Source organism: Daphnia carinata, chromosome 7, assembly GCF_022539665.2.
Source record: "Daphnia carinata strain CSIRO-1 chromosome 7, CSIRO_AGI_Dcar_HiC_V3, whole genome shotgun sequence".
NCBI classification, from domain to species: Eukaryota; Metazoa; Arthropoda; class Branchiopoda; order Diplostraca; family Daphniidae; genus Daphnia; species Daphnia carinata.
Window position 1 is genome coordinate 10176777 of NC_081337.1, and position 23182 is coordinate 10199958.

Sequence of the window (23182 nt, forward strand, 5' to 3'; positions counted from 1 at the left end):
GTGATTGGAATTAAATTCATGTGCTAATGGATGGATTTTTGTCTGCAATTTTTCCCCACAGAGAAATATGCATGCGAACGACGAAATTCGTGGTTTCATAACCATAATACATTTTCTTTCTTGTGAAGGTTGCTCCTTGCGGGGTAGCGAGCTTTAGTTTCTCCATTTTACTTCATGTAGGAAACAAAAAATATAACTGGAATGTTTCGTTCTTAATTTCTTTACAACCGAAGTCAGTAATTAATCCGAGCTAATAAAAGTTTTGGGATCTACTTGATATTTTAGTGGTTAGGAAAAGAAAAATGAAATTCTTCAAATCGAACTTAATAGTCTGAGACGATTGAAAGATCTTATCTTTTTAAAGACATTCTTCTACGCCCATGAAACTTGCATGGTCTGGCAGGACCGAAAGTATTTGCTAATCCAACTAACTGAAACTTAACGTCGTCGGTTCTAATTTCGTCTTGTCCCTGCGGTTGTTGTGGTATGCCATCTAGCCAACGCGATAACAACTTACTAGTATTTGCACGCGCGAGGCTTTTCACGCCAGTCCCATTGTTTCCCCTTCCCTAACCCTCATCCATATCTGAAGCTAGCACATAATGCGTCTATTTGTACATGTTATCAATGATCATTGTCGAAAATTCATTGGGTGCATTTTTGAAAGCTTTTCCGACCCATCTTCATAGACGTCAATTGTTTTCTGATATTCTAGGCATCAATGCCAACGATTATTTGGTTTAAATTCGGCCGGTCTAAGCAGGAGAGAAAGGAAGACAGCTTATTCGGTTTCCATCTGGAATTCGTAGGTGAATGCCTTGCTATCTGCTACCCACTGTGCCAGAATCGTTATGTAGCTTGCTTTCGCGGTTAACCCAGTTACTCCATATCATATGTTTTGCTAGTAAAAGCTAGCGACAGCTTTGTGCCCTCTGAGAAGGCCACTAACCTATTTGCTATTTAAGACGATATGAAGAAAAATAAACGAAAAAGAGACAAGGGGAACTACAGTTTATTTCTGTAATCTTTTAGCAAACGTTGTCTTTTTTTAGTGAACAGCAGAACACGCGCCAGACACCGATAAGGAAGTCAGGACAGAGGCGGACTGGCGAGAGTCATTAGGGAGAATGTAGGCGGTGCTACAGGGACATCGGATAGTCAAATCGATTGTTAAGTCCGATTGAATCGATCACGAAGCCACTCGTTCCGAGCAGAGACACCACAGAGACCCGAGAAGTCGAGAGAATAGACAAGATAGAAAGGGCATTGAAGGCGATCTCAGAAGAGAGAAGACTCTTCTTACTTTTGCCGCTGTTGGTTGCTGGTGGTGAAGACCAAATCATTCAGTCAAATTCCAGGCACCTCTGCGACGAAGTGAGCACAACAAGCCTTGGCCATTTCTGTGTTGTTTTCTTCGACTTGAACTGAAGTGTATCTCTCTCGAATTGGATTTGAATTACTGTTGTCAGTGAGTGAGTGTGTTGTTTGTATGTGCGCAAGCCCCCAGTGCTTGTGTGTGTTGATCCAAAACCGAGTAGCGTGCAATCCAATCTCGAATCAAGCCAACGATCGATCGTCGAAGCGTCGAGTTCACGGTGTCACGAGCGTGGAAAATGAACAAGAGCCTTCCAGCAGGTAACGAGCCCCGTAAAAAAAAGGGATTGACTTAACAAAAACTACCCTTAAGCCATGTACCCCACATTCCAAGACGCCATTTTTTTTTTCATATTCGACTGCTTTTGTTTTTGTAACAGTGGGTAGATTTGTTGGTCTTCAATGGGAGTTTCCAGTGACATTTCTTTGCCTCGTTCCTCTAGCCCTGCATATTTATTTAGGCGAACGTGAAATCAACTATTTGTATTTTGCCTAGTAGCTGAGTGTAGTAAGATAGCATACTACGCCATCCATAAAGCCACCATGTTCGCTTACAGGATACAGCCCGAGAGCTTGCTTTGTTGAGAAGTTGCGTTGAATTCCATGGGCATACCTTTGGAGCGGATGGAAAGACTATGCGAGGGGTGATGAATAGATTGGACAAAAGAAACCAAAAATTGAGGCTATGACTTTCTCTTCCATTGCTCCTCCTCTACCTCCACCTCTAGTATTTATACATCCACAATATAATATTATGGTAGAACGCTTTTGGCACGCCGGTGGAGGAGGACCGAGGGAGAGCATTAAATGACATGGGGCGGGAACATCCTTGCTCCACCAATCGGCACTAGATTCACGCTCACGGTAGCCTCTCGCTATGTGGCTATCAGACTGAACTTTTGACATTGTCTCGTTCTGTTTTGGGTGCTGCAAAAAGCAACACCATTGCATTCACAGCACCGTCAGCTAACATTAATGAACTTTTACAAGACTTGATGTAGTGTACTTTTAACCGATGGTATTTACTCGAGACTGCATCCTTTTTGTTGTAGATCAACAAAGAGGTAGTTGTTATTGAACTGCTTTTTTTTTCTTGTTTTCATTTTGCACAAACCGGCGTGTAAACTGGCTTTGCTGCCTGAAAAACAAAAGTTTGTCTAGTTTGTTTATGTTGGCAGACCACTCAGCGCTGTATAGAATGGCGTGTCCGACTGGTCATCGATTTTGTTTGGCTCCTCTCCACACCACAATTCCCAAAGAGAATGCAAAAAAGAAAAAAAAGCAAAAGGATAATAATAAAAAGAGGAAAGAAGATTGCCCGCTGGAATGGCCGTCGCCATTGCTTCCCGGAGTCTTTCAGTCCTGGCACTGATCCAGATTGAATAAATCAGCTGGTTTTCTACTGGTTAGCCGTCCTCCCTCTGGTACAGGACGCCATTACCTCGGCTCATCTCTCCTTTTCTTTCTTTTTTTTCCGTTCAAAGGGATGAAAATCAACCCTCTTTATCTTTCTTATAGCCCACCGAGTTATAATAGGGCTTTGATATCGATCTGTTTTCAGTCTTTACCAACAAAGGAGGACGACCTTTCTCAAGAAGAAGAAAGAAGGTTTTTGCATTGTTTGTAAAGCCAAAATGTTGATATTTTTGCCGTTTGCTTGGCAAAGGAGAGAAAACTTGGCGATGATGAACACACACATCTAAGGTTTCACTTGATTTTTAATGGCTCACGTGCACGGTTCACACACACATCATTGCACGCGGAGGCCGTGCGGCTAGAGGAAATTTTTATGCAATGACCAGCCCTTTGCTGTCCTACTACATTTTCACGCAGATCAATAACTCGACGCTTGCTGCCGCTCCGGCTTCTTCTTGTAAAGGCTGCGCGCGCCATGTTGTGTGTGTGGTGCCTCTGTTTACGTTCGATCCCGTTGTGGCCCTCGTGACGCTTCTTTTTTTTCTTTTTTGTTTGTCTGCTCTCGGCTTTCCCTTAGAATCACGAGTTTAAAAGAGTTGCTGCTTCCAACTCATTCTTAATGCGCCCTACGTTGCAGAAGATATGTTCTGATACACAGAAAGTTACCATCAGCTAAATTAAAACAGGCGTGTCTTTTCAATCTTGTTAGGGTAGTATCCACCAGAAGTTCATAATGCCAAATGATGGAAATTCGGAAGTTAAACATAAACATGTAGCTGTTGTCATATAGTTTACTATTTTTTTCTTTAAAAAGCAAAACAGGACAACAGGAAAGTAAAACGAAAAAACAAACAAAAAAAAGCAATCAATATCTATATGAGAAAAAAACTAAGGTATAATAAGTTTTAAAAAATCTGGCAATGCTGTTTCGGACGGGACGCTGGCCCCTTCCCCCTCTCTTTCTCTCACTCGTCGGCTGTGTGTGTAGACTTGTGTACTGTGCGCGCTCTGTATCTCAGTGGATGTTGAAACAGCCGCGGTCCCGCTTCGACGACGACCCGTTTTTCCTAACAACAACACATACATAATTTCTACTATACAAAGCGAAAGAATCATCCATTTCCAAGTACCTAAGTCATTCTTGTGTCGTGTTCCTCCATAGTTTTTTTTTTTGCACCAAACGTTTCCCCTTTCCTCCCATTTCTCTCCTTTTATTTGTGTGCAATCGCCGTGTGTCTCTCTCTTTGCGTTGCCTCGACGTATATTTTCGCACTGCCTCCTCCATCATATAGCTTCGCTGCCGCTTGCTGTTGCTGCAGCCCCGCCGCCGCAGCAGAAGGTGAGTAGTACACGGCGGCCATCTTGTGATCCCCCCTCCCTCTCTAGCTGTTTCTGGGAATACGTAGGAGATAGGCGAACCAGCAAGAAAGCTCTGTGCGCTGTAGATACGATACCAGTCCAAGCGTCTCTCTCAGGGGGTCGTAACGTTGTCGTTTCGTGTGTTGAAATTTACAAATTTTAGTAAATAAAACTTCGAGGGATTTTATTTTTATTCAAATTGTTAATCTGCCGACAAATTCCAGTGTTTTCCATTTCTATTGATCTACGTCATCGCGTTTTGAGGTGTTATATTTTTAGCTTACGAATGATACAAGCCATTATTTACTATTGGAGATTAGTAGACGCCATATTCTATCTTTCGAACGTTGCGGTTGTTTCCAACATTGTTACGTAGGCTTACTCGAATACCAATTGATCTTATTAGTGTTAGAGGAAAATCGATTCATCTTTTCTCGTTTGTGTACAAAGTGATTATTCTAATCAGTGTAAATTATATTGTTTTGCAGTGATGTGGTGACCATGGCCTTGCAAATGTCGCCTGTTGATGCTCATTCTGAAAATCAGCCTCCGTGTTATTATCAGCCTGCAGTGCTGCTGCCTGAAGCTGCTGCTGGAACGAGCAGTCAAGTTGAGCCCTTTCAGTGCCAACTTTTGGAGTGCTCCTCTGCTGAACAAGTGCCTCTTCCCACCGTAAGTCTCGACAAACCACAGTGCTCCTGCTCTTAAAAATTACTTATTCATCCACTTACGGTTTTTAAAGGAACAGAAACCTGTGCCACCAAATTTAAGGAAATTCGAACAAAGGGTGACTGCTGTACGTAAGGAAGGTGCTGTAGGAGTAATGGATGCCCCACTGCTCGCAGAGAGTGCTGAAGTGAGGCGTGGTCCAGAGGTTGAGGATTTGAGAGGAGGAGCTGCTTCTGAAATCCTCACCCTGCTGGAAGTTTCCCAATCATCTGTGATAGACAGCTCCAATGCCGGCTCGCCCTCCGGGGAGGGATCGGCGCACCCAGGCACGCACGAATCCCCCAGCAACCCAACATCTCCCTGTCTGCTCGATGAGGTCGAGGTATGTTTACAACCACGGAGTTTGCATTTTGAAAAAAAAAAACTTGTTTTACAGTTTTGCAATCTAATGTATCTGTGACTTGCAGATAGGATCAGCGTCCGCCAGTTCTTCCTCCAGCAATAGTCTCAACGATGCACAAAAGGATTCGGGCGAGAGGCAAAGCGGGTTGGCTCGGCGACCGTGGAGCTTTAATCAATCGACTACGACATTCTCAGGAGAGACGAATCCTCCAAGTGCAACTTACGCCGCCGATTCTGCTGTGTGCCCCTCGTCGACCTCTGCTCACTCCACCCCCGTCGCTTCTGCTTCTGCCGTCTCTGATGAAGACTATTGTGATAGCAAGGAACCACTGATCATCAAGGGCAGTCGCACTAGTAGTACCTCGGTGACGTTTCTCCAATATCCCCCGATCGGACCGGCTTCCAACCGGCATTGGGGCATTCCTCAAGGAGCGGGCTTGCGTGGAGGTGCTGGCGAGACCTCCTTGAACAATGGAGCGGGCAGCTGGGGTCATCCGCCCGCCACCGGTGGATGGGGAGGCGGCGGAACCAACAACGCGGCGAACCAAGTCCAAGGCCAGTGGGGCGCAGCCTCCTCCGCGGCCAACCAACGGAGCTCCGCAGCTAGTCAGGGACCATCTGGAGCGCCGCCTCCTGGATCCTCGGGACCGCAACAAGTTTCCAATCAGCAGCAGCTACCGACCGGTGCCCAACAACAGCAGCAACCCCAAGGAGCCTGGGATACGTCGAAGAACGTCGTCACTGGCAATGCCGTTCAGCCGTCTGGAAGCTCGCCAAGCCAGGGTGTATGGGCTGCTCAGGTACGATAACAAAAAACTTGTGCCCATTAGGTTATTTCACGAATTTCGTGATTTAACACTGCCTCTCTCTTTAGGCTGCCAAAAACGTACCTAATCAACCGACCAATACCAACCCTAATCAAGACATAATGGCTGCCAACCCCTTGAACTTACCTCAAGGTGGGAACGGTGGCGGAGGAGGAGCTGTGGGCGGCTCTGGTCCAGCCACTCCTAGTTCTGGCAAACCCGATCCACTGGCAAATTATCGAGACGTCATTTACAGTCAGGACGGGTGGGGAGGCAACCAGGTGAATCAAGATACGCAATGGGACGTCCCGACGTCACCAGAGCCAAAAGAAATCCCCCTGTGGAAACAGACGGCTAGCAATGGAACAGAAGTCTGGGAAGTCAATCTGCGCAACGGCGGTCAAGCCCCACCGCCCATCACTCAGACAAAGACACCGTGGGGCAGTCACACTCCTGCCACCAATCTCGGAGGAACTTGGGGTGAAGACGACGAATCATCGGAACCGTCAAGCATGTGGACGGGTGTTCCGGCAAATAACGGCCCTACTAATTGGGGCGCTAATCCAATGGGAGGTGCTCTGAACGCCGGGCCAATGGGCCCAACATCGGTCCCAACCGGTGCTTCTGCCATGGGAACCGGAATCGCATCGAGCAACGGCATGTGGGGCGGACAGCAGCAGAAGAAAGAACCCGAATGGGCCGGGGCTAGCTCTATGCAAGCTGGACCTGGAGGATGGGGAGAAGTGCGTCCTCCCCAGCGCATGGCCATGACCGGCATCGGACCAGCTGTTCCTGAGAATATGGGCATGGCACCGGCCGCACCATCGCACTGGCCCGGACCGCAGAACAAGCCTGCGCCACAATGGAGTGGAAACGTGCCCGCTAAGGAGATGAAACCAACTGGCTGGGATGAGCACTCGCCCCCTGCTCAGAAACGACAAGTACCCTACGACGATGGCACAGCCGTCTGGGGCAACCCTTCACAAATTCAACAACCTGGAAACGTCGTCTGCCGCTGGAAGGATATGCCCAATCCCAACGTGGCCGGCCAGCGAGGAATGCAGCAATCGGGCCCGCCACCCAACCGAATGCCTCCTGGACCTGGAATGAAAACGGATATGTCCTGGGGACAAACTCGGAATGGCTCTTGGGGAGACGGGGGAGTCGGCGACAGTAACCAGATGAATAACATGTGGATGGATGACAAACCGGTAGGCAGTGGTGGAGGTGGTGGCTCATGGAACGAGCCTCCCCAAACACCCACTCCATGGGCATCTGGTCCAAAACCCAAAACACCTACGACTCCAAGTTGGGGTGAGACTGAAGACAACTTGTCGTGGGGCCAGCCTCATAAGCAGATTCCTAAGCCGTTAGCCAAGGAAATGATTTGGAGCAGTAAACAGTTCCGCATTTTATCCGAAATGGGTTTCAAGAAGGACGACGTGGAAAATGTCCTTCGCAATTGCAACATGGTTATGGAAGATGCATTGGAAACGTTGCGCTCTGGCCGTGGTATGTTTGGTGATGACCATGGGTCAGGGGGCTATGACCCAATGGGGCCGCACGGAGGGGCGCCTTATCCTCCGAGCGCCCGGTTCAATCCCGGTCAACAGATGCCTTTCGTTCACCCTGGTAATAGCGGTGCACCGCATCACTTATTAAGCAATCCTGCCCCTAGCATGGGGATGAACCCGAACCCTGCATACAAAATTCTTCAGCCTCAGCAACCGCCACCTATGCCGCCTCAGGTAACAACACGCATTTTTTTACTTCGTAAATGTTCGATTACTTGTATTTTTTTTTTGTTTTTTTGCTGTGTGTGTTTGTTTTGATTACTATTTTCACTATCAATTGATTTTAAAATGTTTGGCATTCGTGAAGGTCAATCAATCACAAATGGCCCGTAATATGTCTCGAGTGGACGCGGGCGTGACAACTGGTGCAGGAGCCGGTAGCCAGCCATCGCCGACTCAATTACGAATTCTCGTCCAGCAGATCCAGATGGCTGTCCAGGCGGGCCACTTGAATCCGCAAATCCTCAACCAGCCTCTGGCTCCTCAGACGCTCGTGTTACTCAATCAGCTGCTACAGCAGATTAAAGTACTACAGCAGCTAGGTCAGCAGCACAACATGGCTCTTAGTCGGCCTGGACAGGGACCCATGGGTGGTCCGATGTTGCAGCTAGTACCTCAAATGAACAAAACGAAGCAGCAGATCGCCAGCTTGCAGCAGCAGATCGCCGCCCAGCAAGCTCTGTACGTCAAGCAACAGGGTCAGATGATGAATCAACAGCCACCTGGAGCTCCGCCGAGCCAGCCGTCCGACCTCTTCAAGGTGGACTCGGTCCACGGCATTCAATCCAACTTGGACAGGATGAGTCTACAGGATTCCGGACAATCGCGGCTCTCTCAATGGAAGTACCCGCCACTCGACAAGGATCTTTCCGATCTCGGACTGCCCGAATTCAGCCGAGCTCCAGGCAGCAGTGGTGGTACGCCCGGTTCTATTCCCAGCAATGCGAAACCGCCTCTGAGCAGTAGTCTTTCTTCTCCCAATATGAATCCAGTTCTCGGCCAAGACGGCGGTGCTTGGTCCACGATTTCGCGCTCTCAATCCGAGACTGGTTGGCCCGACACGAACCACGATTTGTCTACTCCTGGATCTGTCGGAGGCAACGATGCAAAGGATAGCTGGAGCAATGCCACTGGATCCTCCTCTTATTCGGGCTCCATATCGGACCTCGTTCCCGAATTTGAGCCGGGTAAACCTTGGAAAGGACCACAGATCAAAACGGCAGATGACGATCCAACTCTCACTCCTGGAACTTTTGCCATGTCTGGCCTGAACGAGGCAGACGTTTACTCAAACAACGCATCAAAGGGAGGCCAGAGCTCAACTAAAGCTTCACCTCCTCCTGCGGGCGCTGGCGGAACAAGCGCTTCTGGTGAATCGGGCTTCCCGACACTGGGTCTCTCTAATTCCACCTGGTCTTTCAATCCGTCTTCAGCGTCGTCGAGTTCCGTACCGTCCACGTCGACTCCTTACAGCTCTGCCAAGATTGGACCCAAATCGACTTGGTCCGATGCCCCGCCGCCATCTGCTGATCCGTGGAGCGCACCTAACAAGCCCCGTGGCCCTCCGCCAGGCATTACCACTGCAGCAGGCACTGGTCCAAAGACGGCCGGGCGCGATTGGAGTGCAGGCGGCAGCCGCTCACCGTGGCCAGGATCTAACGCTACTGGGGCTGGAGGCACCTGGGCCGGTTCTCTCAATGGTTCTTCTTCGTGGCTCGTACTACGTAACTTGACTCCCCAAATTGACGGCTCGACGCTCAAAACATTGTGCGTCCAGCACGGTCCACTTCACAACTTCCATCTCTACCTCAACCATGGAGTTGCTTTGATTCGATATTCGACCGGCGAAGAAGCTGCCAAGGTAACGTAACTAAACAGCAACAATAATGTAACGTATTCCCAAGTGAAAATGAATAGCTAACGGGATTTCTAATTTTCGCTGAAAACAGGCCCAAAGTGCTTTGAACAATTGTGTGCTCGGCAACACGACCATTTATGCAGATCTAGCCAACGAATCTGATGTCCAGGGCTGGCTGCAGCAACTTGGCATGCCTGCCCAACAGCAACAACAACAACAGCAGCAGCAGCAGCAGGTTGCCGCCTCCAGTGGATGGGGCATCCGGGGATCTACTCCCGGCTCTGGCTCTAATAGCGGAAGCGGTAACGGAGGTGGAGTCGGAAGCAATGCCGCCAAGGGAAGTGCCAATGCCGGAGACAATTGGGGAGCTGGCGCCGGTGGTGGTCCCAGTTCCAGCCCATGGTCAACGGGTCCCAATTCAGTCTGGTCTACTCCGGCCTTGGATGGTGGTTTGAGAACCACGCCGTCGTCGCTGAACGCATCGCTCAACTCGTTCCTGCCCGGTGATCTGCTGGGCAACGAGTCCATGTAAAAACAGCGAAGACTACCACTCAACACGACTCAAAAAAAAAAAAAGAAAGGGAAAACAAAAACTGAATCGACAAATTACGTGTCAATATGAGAATAGAGAGAGAAGAGAAATACCAAGGTAATGTTCAATTCGTCAAAATATTTTCACAGCTGAGAGCAATCAACCAACTAATTTGTATGCCGGACGTAATATAGTGTTATTCCACCCTCCCGCTCCCCTCGTATTCACGGTGACGGAAAAAAGTTGTCACTCATTCAAATTTATATTACTCTTATATTATGGCCTAATGCCGCTGCTGTTGCTGCTGCACTGATGCGTAGTGTGAACCGTCCTCTCCATCTTCCCCCAAAACACCAATGAGGCCATTAAGCATTTACAAAGAAGCAAAGTAGTAGTATATTCAAATATTCTTATGTTTCTTTTTTTCACCTGACTCCCCTCCATTTTTTTTTTTGCATCCCGTGTTATGATCGCTTGCGCCACACACACACACACACACACTACTCCATTCAGTTTAGTCGAAGTTCGTTTTCCTATGTAAGACTTTGGTTGTTTGTTTTTTCTTGGTCAGAATAAGTCCTCGTGTTGTGTCTCGTAATATTTTGTTTTGTGTGTGTGTGTGTGTGTGTGGGAGTGGTTATCTTATCTGTTTTTGCGTGCCAGTTATCTCTTCTTTCCCTCTGTCGCTCTTTTGCCACTACCGAGGTGTTCTCGCTCCACTTCCAAGTCCCCACTTTTCAAAAGCTTAAAAAAAAAAGGAAGTAACCAGAGTCTCGCCAGAGGCCGTCATGGAACAATCATACCAGAAACAAAAATTACCCGAAAAAAAAGAGAAAAAGGGAAGATGACGGATGCATTTTTTTTTCTTTTTCAAAGTGCTCTCTTCTTCCTCTGCAATTTGTTTGTTCTCTCCTCTACATCCACCTCAAGAACTATATTAATTCTAGTGTCACCCATGCCCTCTCCCCAGCAATTTTAAAATTTTTATTTTTCTTTATTTTCATTCCCGTTTTTTCCCCCCTCTTCTCGTGACTCAATCATCAGCCGAAAAGCTAGAATAATTCCCTCACGGAAATAGCGAAACGAGAATACCTGTGCGAGTTTTCTAGTGGGAGATTTATCTGTGTTGAGTGTTGCAATTTGAAATGGTTAGAAAAGCCGCGTGGATACCAAGTCGGGACATTTCTCTCCCCCAGCCCCAACGCCCCTCCCCCCAAAATCCTTTGCTGTTCTGTGTTAGACTGTGATCTCAAAAAGTCGTGACCACTCGAGGCTTTACATCCATGGAGAATTTCACTGCTCCTTCCTCCCTCCCTATCTTTAGCAATGAAGAGAGTAAAAAGACAATTAATAGGAATAATGAACGCTCTCGTTTGATATTTCGGGTCGCCCATGATCCGAACCCATTTCAAAATCTGGTGACTTAATCCCCTCCTATATTTCTATCATTTATTTTTTTTTTAAATCTTTTTCTTGCTTCTGTCAACGGGCCAACTTAAGTCTAGTGGTCACAAACTTTACTTTTGCGGGCTTGAGTGCTGCCGTTATCATCCTACCCCGCTCGAGCGTCAATGAGAGGTGCTAAACTCCCTCCGTTCCTTTATCCCCCCCCCCCTGTCCAAGTTTTGCATCTAGCTCCTTCAGCCCTCCCCCCTCTCCGCATTTCTCCTACGTCTAAAACATTGATAGCTTTCTCGAGCATAAGAAAGAAAGTTGTGTACGTTTCTTGATTTCTTAAGAAAAAATTCTCTCGCCATCATTTGACCTGATCGTCGACAGTCGTACATTTTTTTTTTGTTGTTGTTAACTTGCCTTGCTAATTTTGTTTGTGGAAGCTTAAAGAGAAAAAAAAAACCATTACGAAAAGATGTGCTTCTTTCTTCCAGCCCATTTGTTTGTCCTGAGAGAAGCACATTCACACAATAACTGTGAAAAGAAACATCACAACACAGTCGTATCAAGTCTTGTCATATAGTACGCCGCGACCTCAGCACCAGTGGCTCACCCCTCCCTTATTTTCCCCTTCTGAATTCCTTTCCGCTCTTATGCAAATGTGTCGTGTTTCTATTTCCGTACGACCCAAGTGAGTACGCGCCTCTGCATTCTCCAAGCCTCCCCGTTTTTGTTTATTTTGTTTTTCAAATGACTTGGTCGTCGGTCAGTATTGTTCGGATTCATTCAAGTGCCACAGTTTCGTACGATATGGGATGTGTTAGTTTTTGCAGGATAGGAGAAACAACAAAACGTTTCAGTTTCAACGGGAAAATGGGGGAGACGGGGGAGGGTATTAGTCGGTTCTAATGCTTTACTACTTGATAATTACCGCATATTGTAAACGCGTATCTTCTTACACTTTAGAAATGACGAAATGCGATCTTCGTCTTGTGTCTTGACAGGTGTTTTTGAATGTAGAGTTTTTTTTTTGTCTTTCGTTTCTTCCTTTGATTCTCTCCCCACCTTATCCTACCCGCCACATGTTTTGTCCTATGTGTTCCGGAGGAAAATGTGCAATGCCCTGCAATGACCTTGCACTGTGCGGAACAGCAAATGAAGTTACATATTGTTTTTCTTTTTTTTTCCTTTGAGTGTGCGATCATAGGCCATTTGTCATTCGTTTTCTCTTATTCTCTCCCCCCCCCCCCGTCCCTCCTGTTTCCTTTTTGTGAGCGATGCATTCAGGCAATTGTCATGTCGTTACTTCGTTCAAAAGACTTCTTTTTTTTTGTGTTTCTATTAGCCATATCACTCACTTGCAATGAGGGCAGAAGGATGAGGATATGGGGTGGGCTGGTTGTGTTTTCAATGTCTTACATTTGAGGGCAGGTTTCTTGTATTGTTTTTGAAAGTGTTGGAGGGAAAGGAGATGCATGGTATCCTTCCCAGTCTCTCATGCGCTACATTTTGGCAGTCAGTCGCCTGGGCGAAGAATTTGAATAAGTAAAATGGGAAAAAGTAACGTAGCTTGTTTCTTTTGTGTGACCAAAATGCGCTTCTTCGTTTTTCTTTTGTCGCCCTCGATAAAAAGAGGAAAAATTCTAAAAATGCCGTGTTTGTCGTCTTTTTTTTTTTACACTTCCTTGTGCGTGTGTGCGTGCGTGTGGCCTCGTGGCCATTTTTTGTCAGTTGCGTCCTGAAAATCCATTATCTGTTGTGTGCGTAGTAGCAAAGCAAAATGAAAAAAAAAAAGAAAAAAAAAAGGAAAGTTCCGAGGATTCTTCCCTTCCCCCTCCCCACCAGATCAGTTTGTCATTCACACACCCTCCCCTCAAGAAATTGGAGTTTTAAAAAAAAGGTGATAATTCGTCCAGTGAAGAAAAAAGCCTTCCCTCTCATCCCTGGTGTTTGCTATTATTATACATAATTTTTTTTTTTTGTATTATTTTCGTGGTTAATTTCTTTTCTTTCGGGACTCGCCTGCTATATATAACCGCATCAGATTTTGACAAGTCACCTGATAATTCCAGTAGTAATTCTTGTATGGCTCCTATTCGCCTCTATTAAATCTCCCATGTTTTTTTTTTGCGTGCCGTTCAGATTTTTGTACATTTTTTTTTTTTTTTTTTTTGGTTTCTTTATTCATTTTTTTTATGGCATCCTTTAGGAGAGCAAACTCCTTGAAATCGGGTGAATGGGGGAGTCTGTCCAATCGATTCTCGTGCTTGATTTTTAAAAATAAATATTCAAAGTGTCTAATAGCTGAAGAAGAAAAAAAAAGAAACATTTCCACGAATCGATACGCCGCTTCTCCCGCGCCCTTACTTTCAAAATTAAACAAAAAAAAAACAGTAAGACTTAGCAGATTGCACGCACACGGGTTCGTCAGTTCCGAAACAAAAATTAGCATTGAACGCGTCAGACAAACATTGTGTAGCCAAAAAGTGCCTTCCTCGACTCATTCAGACGGTCTCAAAAATTCTATCGTTCCCATCTCGCCTGCCTCCACCCGCTCTCCAAAAAAAGAGACTTTGGATGATGAGAAGAAAAACAACCAACAACAAAAAAATCATCTTTCATCGCAAAACAAAAGCAACCACGTATTGCCTGGCTTATATCAGTCAACTGTAGCTATTCAAGATCTTCGACAGCGAAAAAAGAAAGTAGTTGAAACAAAAAATCAGACGTGTGTTAAATGACTCGACACCTCCAAAAATTCATTTGTGATTTTCATTCTCTCTCCGTCTCGCTTTTCTCTGTCTATCAACAAAAATCGTATCAGCTCCAAACTCTTATCTCCGTCTGCATCTCTCCTAAATAGAGACGAACACGGCCAGACCAATGCCCGTGTTTATCACGACACATATTTAGTAGATCTCTGCGCACCAGTTCGATTGACGTTTTTCTTTTCCTTTTTTTTTATCTTTTTCAAATTTGGCTTCATTGATTCTCTTAGATTTAAAGCTGATCAGCAGAATTCACTTAGTATCCATTGGGCAGCTTTTCATTTTTCCCCTCCATTCTCCCCATCCTGCTCCCTCTATTTTGGTTTGGACTTGAAGAGAAAATTAGAGATTTTTTTTTCTTTCCTAGTAATAGTAATTATTTTTTTTTCAACGTCCCTCCCTTGCTTGTGTTGTAATAGCAATCTTTTTTTTTGTTTTTTTTCTCCGTCTATTCATAAGAATAAATGACCTTGATGAGACCTTTGATTGAGGTGCCCCCAGTGCCTTTTTATGTTGGCTGATGTCCACGAAGAAAACAAAAAGGGAAATTGCGTCGATGGCGGAACGGCCCAGACCTTTTCATTTTTTTTTTCAAATTCGATCCCTTGCCAACGACACGTGCGCGTGTTCCGCACGTTGTTCGACGCGCACACAAAAAACATTACTGCATAAGCTTCGTAGAGAAAGACGAAACAATGCCAATAGGACGAACTGGCTTTCCCAGAAAAAGAGAAAAAACGAACATACCAAACTAAAAAAATGAGTCAAAAACATCCTTACTCCCGACCTTCTCAATCCACATCACGAGCCGTGCCAGTCGGAAAACAATTGGTCGGCTCTCTACAACGTTGGATCTCGATGCAAATAGAATGATTTTGATGCAGGCAAATGACTCGTCACTTTATCCATTTGATTCGAAACAAACAAAAAAAAAAGAAGTCTGATTTAATGTTTTAAAAAGAATTCCAATTATTATTTTGATATGGAAAACGAAAACAACAAATACTGCCATGCAAAAAACATCATTTTCAAACATATTATTATCATAAAATTTTTCTTTTCTGGAGGCAGCTTCGTTTGTCCTACATAGTCCCCGCATTATCACTCTACCTGTCTGATCGTCAGTTGATTTTGTTTCTTTTTATTTGTTTTGGGATTTGCGTTCGTACCTCTGATAATGAGGTTGTGATTTGAAAATGTAACCAATTCAAAAAGGTGAACTTTACAGATTAGATAGGGAGGGAGTCATTTGGCGTGACTGGCCAAGAAAGAAAGAAGATACAAACGGTTTGAATTCTCGCGATCTGGCCGTCGCTCACCGTCAATGATCAGCTCTTCCTGCATGCCAAAAAATTCGTGACTGATGAAATTTATTGAATCCGCCTCCTTCTCGATTTTCTTTTCTTAAATCCGCAAAAGATCTGGCCTATTTTTTCCCCCTTTCTTTTGGTCATTTTGAACTTTTTTTTTTTTAATTTTCAAAACAGGAAAGAAATTAGCTATGATAGAAAAATGCCTAGTCACGATGACTAAAACATTGGCCAAAATAATCGTAAAGTAAATCAATTTTTAAAAAAAGCAAACATTTCGGGGATTCAATGGGAAATCGTTCGCTCCCGCTTCTTCTGCTTGAAGACAACTCAATTTTTGACATATCGTCCTAAAACCAAATTATCGTCCACGCGATCCAATCATTCAAACAAAAAGAGAGAAACAATTAGAAACAAACTAAAGAAGGGATGGACACCTTGATCGATCGCTGAAGAATCAAAGGAGCGGACTATTCAAATACTTTCCATAGACCAGGCTATAAATGTTTTGAAGTGATTTTGCATTGGTGATGATCAATCCTCATCAGATCTATGCGTTCCTTCCGGCTTCCTGTCGTATGTGTAAGAAATCGAAGAAAGAAAAATACCAAAGGTTGTTTTTTTTTTGTTTTTTTTTTGTAAAACGTTTTGTCATACTGGATCGCGGAAAGAGATCTTCTTTCGAGCCTTTTCTGCCTTTCTCTTAGAGAACGATTTTTCAATTTGATTTTACCTTTTCCTTTCGTTTTTATGGATGAATTTTCATGAAAAAAATGCCGAAACATTTGAAAAGGGAAAACAAAACACTTTGAAATCCGTGGAATTTTATTTTCTGCTCTCGATCGCACACGAGTACCACGTTCTCTGTTGCCCACTTCCGAATCGGATTACCGGTAGTGATTTCATTTTTTAAAAAGGGAGACAACAAAAAAAAAAAAAAAAAAGGATTTAATAAAATTTGTTTTTGCTTTTGAAAGAATAGCAACACACGCGAAAGAAAGAAAAAATATTCCCGATCGATCGGACATCCCGTACTTGATGCTATACGCCACTCTGTCACGTGTCTTTGTCTTGTCCATGTACTGGTACTCTGTAGCCTCTACTCTTTTTATTTTATTTTATTTTTTGTCTAAGAATAAGGATAGCTCTTTTTTTTTTAAATATCATCTGCTCAGAAAAAGAGAAAAGGGAAACGTTGTGCGTTTCAATCAGGTACGCTCTGGCAAAAGGAGGAAAATGTTCCAAATACTTGTTTCCTCAAAAACACACTTTGGGGTTGCTCTTTCTTAGTATTTTTAAATGTCATAGATAGCCTCGTGCGTCATCAAACAGTTGTGGAATGTTGTCAAAAGGAAAAGGCATTTCCTTCTACTTTCAGTTTTATTATTCGCACGCACGCTGCTAAGCCAATAAGATTTTTGTCAACCACCCAACATTTTTTGTTGATGAATTTCCATACGTCAAAAGTGCTCCTGTCCCCCCCCTTACACGATTCTTGGTGATTCATTGAACACGTTTGTTTTTTTGTTTTTTTTTTTGTTCTTGATTTTTGAAATATTCTTTTTGAGCTATGTTATAAGTTGACAGGTGTCTGTCGCCATTGATACGGCATTCGATCCTTTTGGAAAAGAAATTAGTTCTTCTAGGAGATGATGATGCATCGTTAGAACGATTCCTCCACCACATCTCCCACCTCCTCCCCTCCCAGAATGAAATCGGAACAATCCCGCCCACGAAGCCACGATTTTCATTTGTGTCGTTCTTTTCGTGCGTCCGTGCACGCACGCCGCTTTATCTAACTCTCTCATTTATCCGACGATTCAAAGAGGACAATATTTGCTGCAATTCTAATCGCCTGTATTTTTCGTGTTGTCAGTTTGTACTTTTTTTTTTTTCGTTTGAAATTTTGCAATGAATTCATGAGTCTATAATATCGACATGCCGCGGGTGTAGGGTCATAAAAAGCTTTAGACATTTTTGCTAGACTCATGTTGTCCCGAGTGTTCAATATCCATGTGTTTTCCGCGCCTACCCCCATTTCGTTTCCTTTTTTTTTTGTTCTTTCTATAAGTTTCAATTATTATCGCCCCCCTACTCCTCTCTCACCTTTTTTTAAATATATATACAGTATGTATATTTTTTTTTTGAGGGGGGCGTTGAACGTCGCGGTACATACAACAACAAAAACTGGTTTACTAGACTGGAAAATTGTGTTTGTGTTAAGTCCTCGACCCTCGCTCAGTTTTTGTGCAGTGGGCAAGTGTCTTAAGGAAAAAGGGTGGAAAAGCATAATAACCTAGTGTTCCGTCGGTCTGGTCGTCTTCGCAGTTTCCCCGACGTTATGATTAATATTATTATGTTGGTTGATAACACCTATCTTTTTGAGAAAAAAAAAACTATTATCATTATTTACACTTGCTTTGCGCGGCCATTTGTTTGGGGATGGAAAAAAGCGAAAACAAACAAAACAACAACATCGCTTTGATGCGAGTCGTGATGTGTTGTGTTCCATTTTGAAAAGATATGAAGCCACACATCTTGACTTAAATACTGTAAAGTCAAAAGACAAGTTGACTATATTATATCATATAGATGGCCATTTCTTGACGTGTGCGTGTTTCTTTCGTATCGTAAAACAATTGAAAAAGAAGAAAACACAGAGCCCTCTCTTGTCTCTCAATTCCTTTCAAGGAACTCGATTTTTTTTTCATGATTACTAAATTGCTGAACGAGATATAATTGAAATGTTCACATATTCGTGTGTCCTCCCCCCTTAAACCACCCTCATGCCCCCCCCCCCACACTCGTGATGATGTTGATGTTTATTGCTCTCCAATTTGTTTTCTTCACTTCTCCTTGTTTCTCCCTTTAAACAGAGACGCAATCGAAAGGGCTACCGGAGTCGGTTTCAGGTTTTAATCAAATAGTGTTGATGTTGTTGTCAGAAAAGAAAAAAAATGTCGATAGGTTTTCCTTCCCTCTTTTCCAAACAACAGAAATCAACAAAAAAAAAAAAAAAAAGGCATGCACTGCGTCTGTTTAGAAACTACACGAGCGTGCCACACTCCGGTAAAATGAAAAGACAAACTAATTATTACTTTACCGCGTTGTCGATGTGATTTGCATGGTAATTGAAAAAAAAGGACGTGAGTATGTTAAACAAAAAAAAAGAAGAAAAACAAGATAGTTCAACCTGAATCCTGGTCGCCTTACACGCCACACACTCCTTGTTTTCTAACTATATCTCTTATCAGTGGTCAAATTTTTGTCATTGAAATAGAAAGCGTCCAGTTTGATATATAGGCTTGCAAAAAAAAATGGAGAAAAAAAAGAAGAATTGTGGAAAAATGGAGGGAAGAAAACGAAGGCAAGAATAAAGGAAAAAAAAAATCACCCCCCCAAAAAAAAAATTCAATAAAACAGTGTCGATCCCATGTTTCTGTTTCTCTCTGCAATGATGCGTGTTGATTTAGAATATATTAGACATGTGGTTAGTGGAATTTTTATGTGTTGTGTCTTAATTTATTCGTGGCATCTTCGTGATTATCAAAACACCAGAAACAAATGCTGCCCACCATGTTGGATGGAACTGTTGCCATGGTACAAACAGTACACGGCAGGTATATGGAAATCACCTACACCAAGGGGAGGATTAACGTAACACGCAATAGGTAAAAAAAAATCGAATCCAATTTTAAAATTCTTCCGCAAAAAAACAAAATCAGTTTCATAGTTTTGTCCCACTGACTTTGATATTACTGGATGACGCAACGGAACGAACGTGCCCTGGTCGATGGCGCATTCGACGACGCAGAGTTTGGCTGTCTTTGTGATGTTTTCTTCTTCATAATCATGAGATCCGTGTCTACGTGAATAAGAGACAAGCACACAAAACATTTTTTTTAAAATCAGTATTCATAAACAGTAAATAAATAAAAGAGGGATCGATTACGGAGTGAGGGTCGGCGTACGTTGAGAGCCACTACGCCGTAAGCGTCGCTCATTCGTCTTCGGATGGATAGTCCCTGAAAACGTCGTGATCCCTTCTTTTTGGTCTGTGCCGTTGGCGATGAGGTTAACATGGGCGGCAGAGGCACAGAACTCGACGACCCTAACAGCTGACGGCGAAAGGTTACAGGAGTCCGCCCGTCCCACAGCACGTGTAGGAAGGAACCAATAAAAAAAAAAACGCGAATCAATCATGTTCCGTTACTATCCGCGAAAAAGAGTCCATATCTTCCACTCCATTTTTCTCAATAGACATACCTGAGCGGGCAAAAGTCTTCTATGAGAATTGGGGGCCATTTCGGCCGGAAGATCAGCCAGTTGAAAGAGTTGGCGAAACAGTTCGTCGATATTCCAATTCTTCTTGGCTGATGTCTCGACAAAACCACAACCGGCAAATCCCGAGCATAGCATTGCCAACTCTTCCACCGTCACCGTCCTGTTCCACAGCGATGGGATCAACACAAATTTCAACACGAGTGTCTAACTAGACGCTATATGGCTACCTCATCTCTCGGTCGCATTTGTTACCAGCGATGATCATGGGCACGAGGCTGGGCGTACTTGTTTTTTTACTTCCTCGAAATGATTGTTGTGTAACTGGTCGCCGGCCGCCGATGTGGCTTTTAGTTTCGATGATCTGCGACCGTAACCGGGCAACTTCTTCAAACGACTCGCGACTGTCGACGCTATAGACCAGCAGAAACAGGTCACCTGGTACACACAAAAAGAAAAAATACACGGCTAAAGGTAAAGCTTCAGTTCTCCTTGACTACCAGTTGATTTCTAATTGATATACTGTATATTTTTTAAATAACCAAGAGACATTTAGTATCATCAGATAGCAACACAATCGTCAACAGTGTTGCCTGAATGTCACGTAGGCCGTTCAACGATAGCTAACTCAGTTTGTTAGATTATGGTAAGCGAAATGTGCTGAAATGTTAATTAACCTGTGTGCTTAATTAATTGCGGATCTATATATAGAGGACGGTAGCTTGTATCCTAAACTTTGTCCAGCTATAATGAGCACGTTGCAACGAGTCGATGATGCCACCCATCGTTAAGCCGAAAGGAAAGGTTTATAGCCGAGGGACTACTATGAAAAACTTAGGTAACCGGATCGTACGGCTCGACATTTATTTTTAATTAGATCGACTTTGTATCGTTACGTTCGCTTTTCATCCTGCACGAATTGTGTAAGTAGGATGAAGAGCTGTTGTGCTGCTATAATGAGCTTGCTGCATACGCAAGCCAACCATCGCATAATGCCGTTAAATAAAGCTGTACACGGAAGCGAGTCATTGGATCTCACTATTCCATATGGTGACTTGGTTGCCGAAAATGTATTACGACTTGTAAATTTACGACATCTGCAGATCCTATTTCTCCTGGGCTAATCTTGCGACAAAGTTTTCGTTTGGTTTAAAACTGATTTCTTTTCTTTAACTTTTTTTTTAATGAATAAAATTTAAGGCGCATCTGTTCGCGAATTCGAATGGGCCAGAAGAGGGTTTGATTTGAGTAAAGGTCTTATGGCAATTAAAGATCTGTTGTGTGCTTCGTTGTCAACAAAGAGATTGAGATGACAAGAAAGAGGATGGTATCTGACGTTCTAATCATCCGGCTTTGTCCAAGGCGGAAGGAACATCTTCCGTCTCTCGAGTTTCAAAGCCCGGTGATCTCTTCTGCCTCGCTATTTGCTGTAGGGAGTCCTAAAACATTTTCTTTGTCCCAAGTTCCTTACCGTAGATGAAGCTGGGCGTGAACGGCAGTTGGCAACGGATTTCCTCAACGAGTAATGTTCACGAGATCCTAACGTTTCGAGTAAATTCACCATGGAAATCACGTCAAAGTTGGAACGATATGACAATCGACATTTGTTGGCCTATAAATAGCAATCCACCTACGCGCTCACCTTTGTACATCGACCGGAGTCATCGTTTCCGCATAAAAGTTTTTCTTCTTGTATACTCTTTTACCCATCTTTTTCACATAAAGAGATCGAAAAGTTCAGTAACGTAAGGGAAGACACGCTGACTGACATACTAGAAATGAAAAGCCCCCTATGCTATACGACTGTATAGCTTAACTGATTTGATTGCGTACCAGGAGACGTGTCGCATCTAGAGAGAGCCGGATACGAGTGACAGTGGTTCATTAGAGACTTCCAGCAATGACGGTTCCCCTCCCCCCGCCCTTTGAACTAATACACCAACTGAATTTTGGATTGCTCTTTTCTCGACTCTTCTAGGAGAACTCGAGATCCCCCCTCTCTCTTTTGGTTGACAGCCCTTCCTGTCAAAATTTCAGTCTGCGATTGATTTCGTCAATTGATCCGGTCGTCTTCCCCTGAAGATGGCTTTTCTACATCGTCATCCTTTAAGATAGTCGAACTAGACAACGGTCTATCGTTCACGGGACGGAGAAAGGGTAGAGGGGGGAAAAAATAAATTGCAAGCTCGCTGGAAGAATCAATACCATTTGACTTGATTGGGCGTTGCCTAGCAATGAGGGGCACAAGCGGAAACATATCTCAAATTGGATGTTTCGAAGAGTAAAAAGGAAAAAGACGAGTTTGGATAATCAAAAAGGGGATTTTCTTGGCTTGGGTCGAAAACCGATGAGCAACAGTGGATCAAAAGTTTAAGGTCCCAGCCGCCTTTCTTTTACGATTTCTCTTTAAAGTACAAAAACACACGAGTTTTGCTTCTTACCTGTAATGAAGGAGAGTCGCTGCATGGCTGGGAAGGGGCTATTCCAATAAAAGAGAAAACATGTTTTTGAGCATTTTACGATACGAGAGTAATCGAGGGAGAAAAGAAAATGTCACAAACTGGTTGCCGCTTGTATCCAAAATGTCCAACTGATAAACTTCGCCGCGGATGCGATACACTTTACGATAGAAATTCTCTATGGTTGGTGTATACGAATCGCTGAACTTGTTGCTCAAAAACCTGGCAATTTCAAAACATAACGTTGAACATTTTTTTGTTGAGCCTACATAGGTTGGGGAGCCATCGTTATGCACAGGATATTGACCGTATATGCAAACGAAAGTATTCTTTATGTACGGAGCACTTACCGAGCAACGAGTGAGGATTTGCCGGATCGAGCGGAGCCGAGGACAACTAACCGCTGGCAATTCTGATGCGAAGCCGTTTGCAACAGGTCTTCAACAGGAGCAACATTCGTGTTACATTCAGCTGTTTCAATAACTGACTCTGCCATCTTTGCTAATTTTCTACTATTTGTGTTCAGTTCAGCAAAAAAAGAATGAGTTAATGGACTCAAAAGAAAGTTACCATCCACTGGTACCTGTTGGGCCGGTATCCGGCTGGCTGATGGTACTCGGCAAACCCAACTGTAGATTTTGGCGTAATCAATGAAGTAGCCCAGCGGATCTATTGTAAAGAAAGGTGGGCGTAACTCGTGGCAAGCGAATCGAAAAGGTAGATGGCGACTAACATGTTTCAATGTCGGAAGGCTCCAATATATATAGCGGCAGCTTTTGTTGTGACGCGCACGTTTGGTGCACCTCTTCACTATCAGTCTATAGGACGTCGAAAACGCGGCGCAGCGCAGACGTCATACTAGAACCCTTCCAGTTTTCAGCATTTCCTTTTATTTCGACCAAGATAGGGAAAATGGGATCAATTTTTCTTCTTGCAACAGTCGATTTTTTTGCCCCGTTGCGTAGGTGTGTGGGGTTTAACA

At 44.0% G+C, this 23182-nt stretch overlaps 2 protein-coding genes across 6 annotated transcripts; one reads left to right on the forward strand and one right to left on the reverse strand.

Moving 5' to 3' along the window:
- Positions 1-1137: 1137 nt before the first annotated feature.
- On the forward strand, positions 1138-14089 carry LOC130692347 (protein Gawky-like). 4 transcript variants are annotated; one of them, XM_059496004.1, is made up of 7 exons: positions 1138-1635; positions 4638-4821; positions 4892-5200; positions 5286-6020; positions 6095-7774; positions 7908-9461; positions 9550-14089. In XM_059496004.1, the coding sequence occupies exons 1-7, from the start codon at positions 1490-1492 to the stop codon at positions 9988-9990; spliced, it is 5049 nt and encodes a 1682-aa protein (XP_059351987.1). In that variant the 5' UTR covers positions 1138-1489; the 3' UTR covers positions 9991-14089. The 4 variants fall into 4 exon arrangements, with proteins under 4 accessions (XP_059351987.1, XP_059351990.1, XP_059351988.1 ...); XM_059496007.1 differs by lacking the exon at positions 1138-1635 and adding an exon at positions 3680-3916; XM_059496005.1 differs by lacking the exon at positions 1138-1635 and adding an exon at positions 3923-4129.
- Positions 14090-18994: 4905 nt separating this feature from the next.
- On the reverse strand, positions 18995-22922 carry LOC130696735 (GTP-binding protein Rhes-like). 2 transcript variants are annotated; one of them, XM_057519944.2, is made up of 8 exons: positions 22784-22922; positions 22551-22712; positions 22303-22422; positions 22183-22220; positions 19972-20179; positions 19727-19904; positions 19413-19578; positions 18995-19325 (listed from the first exon to the last, which is right to left on the reverse strand). In XM_057519944.2, exons 2-8 carry the CDS (start codon positions 22694-22696, stop codon positions 19216-19218), a joined length of 966 nt encoding a protein of 321 aa, XP_057375927.1. In that variant the 5' UTR covers positions 22697-22712; positions 22784-22922; the 3' UTR covers positions 18995-19215. The 2 variants fall into 2 exon arrangements, with proteins under 2 accessions (XP_057375927.1, XP_057375856.1); XM_057519873.2 differs by having other exon boundaries at positions 18996-19325; positions 22551-22709; positions 22784-22911.
- Positions 22923-23182: the final 260 nt, after the last annotated feature.